The sequence below is a fragment of the Grampus griseus genome (assembly GCF_964374135.1).
Source record: "Grampus griseus genome assembly, chromosome: 10".
In the NCBI taxonomy this organism is placed as follows: Eukaryota; Metazoa; Chordata; class Mammalia; order Artiodactyla; family Delphinidae; genus Grampus; species Grampus griseus.
In genome coordinates, this window is record NC_139004.1 from 55,849,667 (window position 1) to 55,863,352 (window position 13,686).

At 42.3% G+C, this 13,686-nt stretch overlaps 1 protein-coding gene across 4 annotated transcripts in view; it reads left to right on the forward strand.

Annotated features, from left to right (window-relative positions):
• The first annotated feature begins 1,156 nt into the window (after positions 1–1,156).
• Positions 1,157–13,686, forward strand: part of GOLGA4 (golgin A4) — a 105,401-nt gene continuing 92,871 nt past the window's right edge. For all 4 annotated transcript variants that reach the window (XM_082664506.1, XM_082664507.1, XM_082664508.1 and 1 more), the window contains exon 1: positions 1,157–1,493. In XM_082664506.1, the coding sequence (XP_082520632.1) occupies positions 1,422–1,493 (72 nt within the window). In that variant the 5' untranslated portion in view covers positions 1,157–1,421. The remainder of the gene's footprint in view (positions 1,494–13,686) is intronic.

The window sequence follows — 13,686 nt, forward strand, 5'->3', positions numbered from 1 at the left end:
CTTCTTTTTCAAACTTCTTAAGGTGGAAGCTTAGATGATCGATTTTCAATCTTTATTTCCTTTGCAATACAAACACATAATACTATTATTTTCCATGTAAGCACTGCTTTAGCTGAACCTCACAAATTTTGCTATGCTCTGTTCTCATTGTCATTCTTTTAAAATATTTTCTAGTTTCCCTTGTGCTTTGCGTTTTGGCCCATCAACTATTTGGAACTGTGCAGCATAATTTCCAAATATCTGGGGACTTTCTAGATATCTCTGCTATTGATTTCTAATTTAATTACTTTGTGGTCGGAGAACACAATACGTGATATTAAGCTTTTGAAATTAATTGAGACCTGTATTATAAATTAGCACATGGTCTATCTTGGGGAATGTTCTATAAATATTCCAAAAAACCCCCGTGTATTCTGCAGTTGTTGGGTCTTTTCGAAAAAGATCAATTAGGCAAAGTTAGCTGATCCAACTTCTCTATATCCTTACTAATTTTTTTGTCTACTTGTTCTATTAAAGACTGAGAGAGACCTCAAGGACCTGGCACTTAGAATTAAAGATTTTTGAAGAAATATATGAAAATATATGATTTCTGTAAAATAAAAAATAAATAAAGGCGATGTCCAAAGATTGAAATCTTAGAATATCGGCCAGAAACATCTGGACCCTGGGAGCCCCGTGTCAGGCACTTCTTGAACCCTGGAAGAGTCCAGCAAAGGGAAGAGGGCCCCTCTGGGAAGCAGTAGGAGTACCAGACACTGAAGGCAGAGAATCCTAACCACAAATACTGAACAAAAGTACACTATCCTTCAGAGCCCTCGGCAGGTTCCCTGGGTCCCCTCTTCTCGCACCCCGGACACCCACACATGCGGTTCTTTGCGGCAGAATTGTCAGCCTTGCGGTCCTCAACAGAAGCAGCACCCTCCCCACCAGACTTCGCAGCGCCGAAGCCCCGGTGTGCGTCAGCGTAGCTCGGGATCTGAGGGTATCTATGCTCGCAGTGAGCATAAGCAGCGCAAACCCCTGCATCTTTCGGGAGCGACCCTGGAGCGCGCATGTGCGGGCCCGACTCCAGCTTGTCCCCTCCGGCACTCCGTAGCACTCCCTCGGCGAGCTCCACGTAGGCCGCGCAGGCGCCTTGGGCACACGCTCACCTGGTGCCGTTGTCGCCGCCGCCGCCGCTGCCGCAGGAGCTGGATGGGGGGCCGAGGCCAACCGGTGGCACCCAGAAGAGAGAGACGCGGCGGCGGCGACGCCGACACCCGCAGGACGAGTGTGCCGACCCGCCCGCGAGGCCAAGGAGGAGAAGCGAGGCCCGGCCCCCACGGTTCCTGGTGTAGAGAACCCTCCGTCGCCGCCGCGGCCGGGTCTCTCAGAGCACTCGCCCTCAGGTCTCATTCACATTCAGGAACCCGCGTTGCGCCATGTTCAAGAAACTGAAGCAAAAGATCAGCGAGGAGCAGCAGCAGTTCCAGCAGGCGCTGGCCTCTACTCTGGTACTATGGCCGCCGCGCTCCCCTAGTTCCCCGACCTTTGACCTCTAACCTGAGGCTTCCCCCAGACCCCGGACTGGGAAAGAGCTTAGGGCGGTCCAGGTCCTCCGTGATTCCTGACCCGGGTCCCCTATCCTAAAACTCCGTTCTGGTTGGGGGAGGCTGGATTCGTGATACCTGATCTCTGGTAATTTCCCCTAATGCCCAACCCGGTCTGAGAATAAGTGAGAAGGGCTCCGATCTTTCATGATTTTTGAGCCATATCGAAGGTTCCACCAACCATCCGAGACCCCAACTCAAGAATGAGGGCGGAATGGGAAAACCAGGATCCCTTGTAACATCTGATCTCTCGACTGAAGTCCCCTCTCTGATCCCCGACCCGAGATTGAGTACGGAGGGGCCCCTGGCCCGTGACGAAGTCTAATTCCAAACCCTGGTCCAGGGGTGAGGGCCAGGGGTCGAGCCATTCCTGCCCAGGCTCCTTGCAGGAGCATTGGGACCTGAAAGAGGTGGCGGTGTGGCCAGTGTCCAGCGCCCGAGGCTGTCACGAGTTAGTCACTTCGCATAACTTGGTTGATCCGGGACGGGTGGAGGGGCTGACACTGCGCGGCCCAGCAGGGCTTGCGCCTGTCCGCAGCTCGGCTCTGCTTCTTCAAGTCTCGTTAATATTTGTTTTTCACGAACGCTGTTGCTTCAGGAAATGACAGTTTTCAGGAAAAAGGGGGCGTGTTAGTAGTGTTAATTTAAAGAAGCAGAAGCAGTTTCCTAAGCAGCTGTGATCGTGTGTTTGGGTGCTGGTAGCACGTGGTCCCTTCAGCAAAGGGGAGGGCGTCTGCTAAATTCCTTCCCAGCCTTTCAGAGTCTCAACAGATGGAGCAAATCTCTCTCTTAACTTTAGAGTTTCTACAAGAAAGGCTGTTTTGACTAATTTGGAGGCATTTCTAAACATCTTTAACATAACATTTATCGTATACAACTTTTAAATATAGCTAACTAATTAACAACTACTAAATCAAACAACTATTGAATTTATTCTGAAACTGTAAATTGAAGTTGTTCTCTAAAAATGTAAAGCTCCCCTAGAGGGAAACAGTGGTTGAGATACATAGGTACATGGTACTGAAAGCTTGCTTGTTCATTCTCCCAAGTGAAACGTAAATAGTGATTAAGATTTCAGTACTAAAATTTTACTTTTCATACCATTTACCACAAGCTTTTAAATTTTACAAAACACCATTATTTAAGAAACAAAGGAAAAACTAAAAAATGAGGTACAGATGAGGAATGTGGGGAAACAGGCGTGGTAGTGAATGTAAGGGACTCTATACATATCACTGATCCAGGATTCCACCTCTAGAAATTTATTCTAAGAAAATTTAGGATGTATTAAGCAGTTAGCCACATGGATGTTCACTTCAGTGTTGTTTTTTTTTTTTTGTTTTGTTTTGTTTTTTGCGCGTTGCTGCGCGCGGGCTGTCTCTAGTTGTGGCGAGCGGGGGCTATTCTTCGTTGCGGTGTGCAGGCTTCTCATTGCGGTGGCTTCTCTTGTTGCGGAGCACGGGCTCTAGGCATGTGGGCTTCGGTAGTTGTGGCACCCGGACTCAGTAGTTGTGGCTCACGGGCTTAGTTGCTCTGCAGGATGTGGGACCTTCCCAGACCAGGGATCGAATCCGTGTCCCCTGTGTTGGCAGGCAGATTCTTAACCACTGCACCATCAGGGAAGTCCCGAAGTTCTGGATTATTGTTTTCAGAGTTAATGATTTCTTTCAAGCATGAATTAAACAAATATTTTTTGATGGGACAGTCCTTTTATAACAGATTACACATATCCTTGTTTTCTCGTGCAAAGGATCCTGAATTTGTATAATATCAATTTCTTCAGTTTTTTTTTTTTTTTTTTTTCCGGTATGCGGGCCTCTCACTGCTGTGGCCTCTCCCGTTGCGGAGCATAGGCTCCGGACACGCAGGCCCAGCAGCCATGGCTCACGGGCCCAGCCGCTCCGCAGCATGTGGGATCCTCCCGCACCAGGGCACGAACCCATGTCCCCTGCATCGGCAGGCGGACTCCCAACCACTGCGCCACCAGGGAAGCCCATGTCTCCAGTTTTGAGTATGAATTATTTTGTGTTGACGGCACCATGCCCTCAGGAATTTAATGGTGTGTGAAAGACAATTCCCTTTTACCCACTCAGGAGGATTTGTTTTTGGTCTACTTTTTGTAATTACTTTGTAGCCTCCCTTGCTATCTTCCCAGTGTTGTTCTTCCAACTTCTGAATTGTTTGGGCTTTAAATCAAGACAAGACACTAAACTTCTAAAATTTTGTGTAAAATAAGGACAAGTACCTAAGACATTCTTTAGTGTATTTTAGTGTTATTAACACAAAGTTTGAGACCTTTGTTTTGAGATTTTGGAGGCCTGTGTGTGCATACTTCCTTGTTCTTAGCTTTCTTTCCAGAGGGGAGATTGCCTGATAGGGATGTTTCAAGTAGAGTGAGTTGTCATGTGTTGATAATTCTGGGATAAATGAACGATTTGCATCATAATATTTGGAAAACTTTCAGTAATAGTAATAGTGTTAGTAACACTGTAAGGGTCCCTTAAGTTTTTGAAAGCATTCAATAAAAGACAGCCTTCTGTAGTCCCCAGTCACTTCTCTTTGGTTGGTGCTAAGGTTATTTGAACCCTTCTTTTTTTTTGCGGTACGCGGACCTCTCACCGTTGTGGCCTCTCCCGTTGCGGAGCACAGGCTCCGGACGCGCAGGCTCAGCGGCCATGGCTCACAGGCCCAGCCGCTCTGCGGGGTGTGGGATCCTCCCAGACCGGGGCACGAACCCACGTCCCCTGCATCGGCAGGCGGACTCTCAACCACTGCACCACCAGGGAAGCCCTAATATATATATATTTTAAGATTTATTTATTATTTATTTATTTAATTTATTTTTGGCTGCGTCAGGTCTTAGTTGCAGCACGCGGGATCTTCATTGAGGCATGTGGGATCTTTTGTTGCTGCCCACAGCTTCTCTCAAGTTGCAGTGCGTGGGCTTCTCTTTAGTTGCGGTGTGCGGGTTTTCTTTTCTCTAGTTGTGGCGCGCAGGCTCCAGGGCGCGTAGGCTCTGTAGTTTGCAGCACACGGCTTAGTTGCCCCGCGACATGCTGGATCTTAGTTCTCTGACCAGGGAGCGAACCCGCGGATTCTTTACCACTGGACCGCCAGGGAAGTCCCTCCATTTAATATTTTTTTAACAACAAATATCTACTTGGATTTTTAAATTCCTTACAGAATGAATTTGATAAAAATTATTAAAAAGTAATGTAGAATACTTTCTAACTTCTTAAGATATATGTAGTGCCATGAATAAAAATATTTTTTAACATTTTCAGCCTTTTTCAAATATTACTGAAACTTTATAAAAAGCACAGGCGCAAATGGACAGTTGTATGATTCCACTTGTATGGGGTACCTAGATTAGTCAGTTTCATAGAGACAAAAAATAGAATGGTGGTTGCCAGGGGCTGGAGAGGGGAGAGGGGAGTGGGGAATTACTGTTTAATAAGAACAGATTTTCAGCTTGGGAGGATGAAAAAGTTCTGGAGATGGATAGTGGTGCTGGTTGCACAACAGTGTAAATATAATTAATACCACTGAACTGTACACCTACAAATGTTTAAAATGGTAACTTTTATGTTATGTATACTTTACCACAATAAAAAAATTAAATTAAAAAAAGTGCAAAATGTGGGCCTACCCCAAACCTGCAGAATGATAGCTTTTTTAGAGTGGGGCCTCAAAATAATAGTTTATGTAATAGAAATTTTTTTAAAATTCCACAGACAGCAGAGGAAAGAGTCACTTTCTGAAGGAAAATAGGCTTTTTGTAAACGCCACTTGGCAAAATAATTAGCCTCAATCTAAAAAGCGTAACTCCCAGAGAGAATATTTGGATCAGAAAAATCAGAATGTCTTGAATGTTTATAAATCTGTACTTTGACCAGGGAGCATATAGTGGCTATTTGTATTACTTTATATAGAATATACATTAAGTTCTCATGTTTTAAATAATTTAAACAGTCCTTGTTCATGTGATTTAAAAAATCTGTGTGAAACTTGAATAGGGTAAGGGCCATACAAAGTTCTCTCATCTGCTTCTTAGTTTGATAGGAAGAGCTGGAGGAAAAAATTCTAGAGAGTCTTTGTCTCTGTAGCTTTCAGGATGAATTAACCCAATTTGTTAAACTGTGATGTTCAAAGACCCCAAGACATAGATGCAAATTATACATACCTTAACTTTACATCCCACGGAAGCTGTAGGCAGATTCAAAAGTGCATCCTCCTGGGCCCAGGTGAGAAAGCAGGGCTGGAAACTTTGATGTAGAAATTCAGTTAATGTGTTGATAAAGGTCAGGGCTCTTAAAAGTATAGGATTTTGGCTAACAGCATTTGGTTTCTTCACCTTCTAAACCACAAAATATTAGGAAGACGTTCTCACTTAAACATTTATTTGGCTAGCTATTAAATTCCAGGTTGAAAAGTTTCCCTCAGACCATTGACTGTTTTTCTTCCTTCTAGCATCATGTGTGCTGATGAAAAGTCTAATTCCAAACTTGTTCTTTCTTTATTGGTAGTTAACTTGAGCTTTGAATCTTTTCTTTTTTCCTTGATGCTAGAAAATTTCCAGTTTCCTTCTTTTTTTTCTTAAGTCTCCCTCCTTTTTTTTTTTGCGGTATGCGGGCCTCTCACTTCCGTGGCCTCTCCCATTGCGGAGCACAGGCTCTGGACGCGCAGGCTCAGCGGCCATGGCTCACGGGCCCAGCCGCTCCGCGGCATGTGGGATCTTCCCGGACCGGGGCTCGAACCCGTGTTCCCTGCATTGGCAGGCGGACTCTCAACCACTGCGCCATCAGGGAAGCCCAGTCCCCCTCCTTTTTTTTTTTTTTTTTTTTTTTTTTTTAGCAGTATGCGGGCCTCTCTCTGTTGTGGCCTCTCCCGTTGCCCCTTCCTTTTTAAAAAAATATTTATTGATTTATTTATTTACTGGCTGCGTTGGGTCTTCGTTGCTGCACGCGGGCTTTCTCTAGTCGCTGCGAGCGGGGTCTACTCTTTGTTGCGGTGCACGGGCTTCTCATCACAGTGGCTTCTCTTGTTGCGGAACACGGGCTCTAGGTGTGCGGGCTTCAGTAGTTGTAGCACGCGGACTCAGTAGTTGTGGCTCGCAGGCTCTGGAGCACAGGCTCAGTAGTTGTGGCGCACGGGCTTAGTTGCTCCGCGGCATGTGGGATCTTCCTGGACCAGGGCTCAAACCCATGTCCCCTGCATTGGCAGGCGGATTCTTAACCACTGTGCCACTAGGGAAACCCTAATCATATATTTAATTTCCACAAATAATAACACTAGTCAACACTGGATAGTTATTTTTAGCCACGTGCTTTCTTGCTGCATTGCATGTATTAACTAAATTAATACATGAAATAATAAAAGGTGTGGATTTGTATTATCCTCATTTTACAGATAAGAAATTGAGGCCTAGGGAGGTTAAATAACTTGTCTGTGGTAGACAGCTAATACCACACAGCTAAGCGGTAAAGCCGAGATATGAACCCAGACAGTCTTGCTCTAAAGCCCATTCTCTTAACCAGAGTACTATGCTTGTTGCTTTGTTTCAGTTTTTAGTAGCAGCTTGTGTTTTAACGGAAACTAGAGCTTCTCAAAACTCTTGCAAGATAAGTGTTATATATTATACGTACATATATATTTAAGTTCTCTTCCTTGATTTATCTGATTGCTCTGGGTTACTTGTTATACCTGTATTTCTTCATACTTGTCATCGTTTATCTTTTTTCTTTTTTTTTGAGAAAAATGTCTTGTTATTATTGGTTGTTTGTTTATATTTATGAAGACCTGGAGGGTGGTTTATTTCAGTAGCTAACATGGGTTTTCTCTGCTCTTACCTGCTACTCTCCTGTGTCGAGGGCCAGCCAAAACACAGAGAGTCCTGCTTTGAAAGGTGACCATAAGATTTAGTATCCAAACATTCTTATGAATGAATGGGGACGCTAGTGGCAGTTATCTTGGAACGTAAACTGGCATGAACTGGGTGGGACTGGGATTGCCTTGGTCGGTCTGGGGCGTATTGTTATCCTGCTGCTTTGTGGTACCAGCCCCTGCTATTGGAGCGCTAACTCCTCCAAGGTGTTGCTCTTTATATTTGGCTGTTACTGTTGTCTGGAGATCTATTTGGGTTGGGGGAGGCTGACGCCACGTACCTCTTTGTCTTGCAGACACTTAACACATTGCTGAGAGCAGTAATCTCCCTTTATAGTGTCTAAAACTGTGATTTATTTTTTTTTTCCTGTTGCAGAAAGTTGCTGCTTCCTCTCCCGCAGAGCTTCTGTGCATGTTCAGGGTTATGGCTACCTTTGCCCTGATTTTTCCACCAGTTTGAATCCTTTTGCCTTTGAGTCTTCAAAAATTTATTTTCTTTTTGCCTGTGGTATTCTCTCTCTTGTTCTAGAGTGTTAATCTGTCTGCTTTTCTAATTTTTTTTAACTTTTATTTCAATGGCTTTTGGGTTTTGGGGAGGAAGAGAAGTAAACAGTGTTTATTTTTGCATTGTGTTGGACACCCAGTGGACGGTTTAAGTGTGGTGACTCCTGTGCTTAAATTCTTGGAAACTTTTAGGTATTATTTCTTTGATAATTCCCTCCCCTTTGTTTTTTCTCTTCTGTCCTGAAAGTCCAGTTAGTTAGCTTTTGTGCCTTCAGGATAGATTCCCATTTATTATTTTTTACCCTTTATGGTCTATTTTTATCTTTTTATTCTGTTTTTGAGAGTGTGCTTCAATTTAACTCTTCAGTTGAATTTTTTGTTTTATATATTTATTTATTTATTGAAGTATAGTTGATTTACAATGTGTTAGTTTTCTTCAATTGAATTTTAAATTTTGGCTACACTATTTTTAAATTTCCAAAGGCTGATTCTTATTGTCTTTTGCTTTTTCATAGCATTGCTCTTGACATAGTGATATATCTTTTCTCTCTCTGAGAATAATGGGGATTTTTTCTTCTGTTTTCTTTTAATCTTTATTGTGGTAGGGTTTTTAAAAAAAATTTGTGTATTTATTTATTTACTTATTTACTTGGCTGTGCTGGGTCTTAGTTGTGGTGTTCAGGATCTAGTTCCCTGACCAGGGATTGAACCGGGACCCCTGCATTGGGAGCGTGGAGTCTTAACCACTGGACCACCAGAGAAGTCCCATGTTTGTTTTTTGGTTTTGTGTTTTTTTTTTCTTCTTGTTTTTGGCTCCCTCTTACATTGGAAATTTTCTTTATTGAGTGCTCTGGGCTATCTATTCATATTTAAGGGCTAGGTACTAACAATCTGGTGCTATTTGGAAGTAGCATGTGATTGACACTGGGGCTCACTGGTGGGTGACATGCTGTAAACTGGTTTTATTGTTGGGAGAAATATCTACATGTTGGTAATCAGAGGCCTAGCTGCCAAGTTTCTGGAAGCAGGTCTGAGAAGGACTGCTGGAGGTTCCCCTGTTCACTGTGCAGAACATCGCCTAATCCTGCTCTGTTTAGTCACGCACTTTGCCCTTCTCTCCTGTCTTACTGTGCTTGGTTTCACCCAGTTTGAAGCCTCATTGGCTCCAGAAAATAAACCTCTGTTTCTTCAGAGGCTATGTAAGGTGGGACAGGGGACCTGGGGAATCTTTCAACCAATCTTTCGGGTTTTGATCCTGTCTCATCTTGCTTTATAACTTTAGCTTTAAGTCCTAAGTCTTTTTAGGGTTCTGGGGATGAAAATAGGCTTCTTCTCATCACTATTCCCTTCTCCGTGGGGTTGTAGTGGCTGTCCAGCAGTACTGTTACTTTAGTATTCTTTCACTCACATCCAGTATTCTGAAAATTGGTTGAAATTTAACTCTTTGGGAGGGAGAGAAAATAGGAACATATGTAGCCAATCTACTATGTTTAACTAGAAGTCTCCTTAAATTACTTTTGATTGAGTGGATTTTGCCATATTGAAGGGCTGTTTTTGAGAGGTAAGCATTTATAACATGAACAGCAGTATTTCATTTCCGGCACTACTATTTAGATGTCAGGATGTGGAAGGTACTTTATTACAGACGTAATGGAAAGCTCTAATAATTTTGGTAACTAGTATACAGAGGTTTATGTGAAGCATCAACTCCCAGTTACTTTGGCCATTCCTTTATAGCTGGGATGTCGGATGGATTTGACAGAGACTTTCAGAAGTGCCGTGGTGAGAAGAGTCTACGGCTTTGTCCTTGCCATGATTGATTACCATGGGTGTGGGAGGCAGAAGTGAAGCCAGGTGTTTGTTATGCTTGTGTAAGAATAACATATCATCTATTGGGGGCATAACTTGAGAACTGAGTAGTGTCAAAAGGCCTCTAAGCAGCCAAAATTTTAATGTCACTAACTTCACATTCCATAGTTAATGTATGTTGTTCATAAGAATACTTTAAAAAATCCCTCGCTTAGAGCTTCCTTATGCTTATTTTGTCTACAGTTCCAATAAATGTAGTTATCTAGTTTCTAAACCAGTAGCAGGCTAAAATGGACAGAGAAGATATACTACAAGTAGCATATTGACAGGAATGACAACTGACCTAGAAAATGTTAAATTATATTCAATTTCCTTTTATCTTTGGAAACTAGAATTAGTTACTATTTTCGGAAAGGTGAAACCTGATTTCAGAAAAGTGTAGATTCAAAATGGTTAAACCTCATTGTTATCTCCAAACCCCTTCAGGTATTAGTGAGGTTTAACCGTCTTGAATCTATAAGTTTAGATAGATATCTAACAATTCAGCTATTTTGAGTAATTCTTTCTATGAAAACTCCCAGATAATAGAGCCCCTTATGGAATAAACTATGATTAACATAGTTTTGACTTTAATGTAGAACTTCCCAGTAATGTGAATGTCCAAAATTTGTGTTTTTGTTATCTTTAGATTTTGTTGTTCAACCTAGAATTAATGCTTTTTAATTTCTATTTTGTGGTATATTTAAAATATATTAGATATATTTGATGTATTCTAGATTTAGTAGTGGCCATGTTTATCAACATTGTTCTTATACAGACAACATGGTATGATGAAAGCAGTTCAGGTGGGTTGTGGAATCTGTGGATTGGGATCAGCTTTTTTTTTTTTTTAAATGAAAGACTAGATTAGGTCAAAATGTGGCATCTTATGTTGTAAAGGTTAAGATTTCATAAAACTTTTGTTTTAGAAGTGTCTGTGTGAAAAGGATGTTGTTGTTTTACTGTGGGTCCCAGTGAAAAAAATTTGAGAAATAGTGATCCAAAGAATACTGGGGAAGTGGATGAGGGGCTCAGAAGACCTGTTTGCTAACCCAGATCTTGCAGTATGCAACCTGATCAAGCCACATAAGCACTGTGAGCTTCTTACTTTCTTGTCAGGAAATTGGGGATGATAACTGTCCTGCTTACCTTTCAGATTGGTTGTGAGAATCAAAAGAGAAAGTATTTGAAAACATTTGTAATTACAGAACGCTTCTTTATTTAACAGAGCCTGCTAAGGTGCTGTGCTGGTGTTGCATTTGTCTTGAAGGGTAGATGTAGTCTCTGTACCATAGGGTTGAGAGACAGTTACTCCTGGTGTGGTGAGAGTGTGAGAGGATCAGGGTGACATCTGATAAAGTCTTGATGGGTAATGAAAAGTCATGGTGTTCAAGGCTTATTATTCCTAAAGGTGACTGTACTAGCTTCCTAATGTTGCATAACACATTACCACAACCTTGCTGCCTAAAAACCCAGTTATTGTTTCACAATCTGTATGTCAGAAGTCTGGCATGACATGACTGGCTTCTCTGCTCAGGGTCTCATAAGACTAAGATCATTATTGTCCAAACTGTGTTCTCATCTGGAGGTGAGGGTCCTCTTCCATGCTCATGTGGTCGTGGTAGAATTTAGTCCTTTGTGGTTGTAGGACAGAGGTCCTTATTTCTTGCTGGCTGTTGAACGGGACCGCTTTCAGCTCCTAGGGCTGCCCACAGTTCCTTGCCACTTGGCCCCCACATGCCTTTTCTTTCAGGATAGCAGGAGTACATCTCTCTGCTTTCTGCTGCTGCCTCTGCACTCTGGACCCATTTGAAGGGCTTGTGTGATTAGGTTGGACCCACCCAGACAATTTCCTTTCAATTAACTCACAGTCAACTGGTTAGTAACCTTAAATATACCTGCAGAAACCTTTTTGCTATGTAAGGTAAGATAATCAGGGCAGTGATATATTCACAAGGTGAGGGTCATTTGGGGTCATCTTCAAATTCTGCATACCACAGTGACTAAAATGGGTTTTTTATACTGAAGTTGAGGGCTATGGTCAATTAAAATCAGTTAGTTGGCAATAAAAATATAAATTCTGAGCCTGGTTATAGCCATCAGGTTTTTTTGGTAAATAGCCATGAGAAATCTGAAGACAGATTTCTAAGCTATAAGAATTAATTAGACCAAATTTAGTTTGAAGGAATCTAAATCCTTATATATTTTGAAGTGAGAGGATAGCGTGTTAAAGATCCAGGACTTTGGGATAAACACTCAAGTACAGTTAGTTTTTTATGCATGTTTTATACTTTACAGTCATATCCATTCCCTCATGTGATCCTTACTTTTGCAACTCCAGAGGAAGACCTACAAGCCACCAGGCCAAACCTTGCCACGTGGTACTACTTTTTGGAGGACAGTGTGTGTTAGAACCTATTCTTTAACTTTATAAACCCCAACATTTGATTTTGCCGGCTTATCCAGAGCTGATGAGGCTCCAATTATGATTAGGCTCACATGAGGCCAAAGTAAAAAGACATAGTGCCACTTAAAAAAATTCACAATGGAGGTGTACTTTTCAAGTGATTTCAAGGTCCCTGTTTGAAGTAGCCCTGTCCTGGCATCTGGGCATTTGGAAAGCTGAATTATTAACCCCCAAATTTTTTGGATATTATGACATCACAACAGAGAGGGTTAGCTAAGAGCTATATCCTTTAGCCTAGTGTTACTTCTCTAATTACTTTCCTAACTTTTTGCCCTCTCAGTGACCCTTTTGTTTTATTTATTTATTTTTTGGTCTGTTTTTAAAATTATTTATTTATTTATTTATGTTTTGCTGCGTCGGGTCTTAGTTGCAGCATGCAGGTTTCTCTCTAGTTGTGGCGCAGGGGCTCCAGAGCATGTGGGCTCTGTAGCTGGGGCACGCGGGCTTAGTTGCCCTGTGGCATGTGGGATCTTAGGTCCCCAACCAGGGACTGAACCCATGTCCCCTGCATTGGAAGGTGGATTCTTAACCACTGGACCACCAGGGCAGTCCTGGTGGCTCTCTTTTATTAAAGGAGGTATTACATATAACCATTTAAAAGTAGATACAAATGGAGTTTCTCCTGGTCATAGTGGTAGCGTTTGAAACATCTACAGCCTTTGAAGCTGGCATGGTTTGAAATTTATGGCTCTAGGTGTGGGAAGGGTTATTGCACTTCCCTCAACTTCAGTGAGAACTGTTTCTGAAGTGCTCTGAATACTTGTGATTCTTGTTTCAGTCCTGGGTAAACACTGTCCCTGCTTTGCCTTCCCATTTTCTAAGCGCAATGTTGGCTTCATACATTTTCTAGACATTTAAAACATTGATAAGCTTCAGCTTTATTTCACATTCAACCATTTTGTTGCTTAAAATTTTAAGGCCTTCCTGTTTGTTTTATCTTGATTGAGAAGGGATATCTTATCCCCTAAGGTAACTGCTGCACATAGCTAATTCCTTCTATCACATGTTGATTTTTCTGGTTCATTTTTTAGAAGGTATGTGTGTGCTGGAATTCTACGCTGTAAGCAACAGAACTCAGTCCAGCTAGTTAAGCAGAAAAGGGGTCTATTAATGAATAGTTGGTGACTTAGAGAATTTTCAGGAGGGCCTGAAAGTCTGGGCTGATCGCTCTGCTCAGCCACACTTGGGGGGCTGCACTAATAAGAATGTTGCAGCTGCCTCAGTTTGGCAGCATCGCATCTTGCACTGGACAGCTTTTGTGAACGACTGCGTGAAGCTCCGTGTCTCCATGTTCACCAGCTGATGAACTGTATTAATTTTGCATGTCTGTCTTCTCATATTACCCACTTATGACTCAGACTCTCCTGTGGGTATGTTCATTGGTGGAGTTCAGGT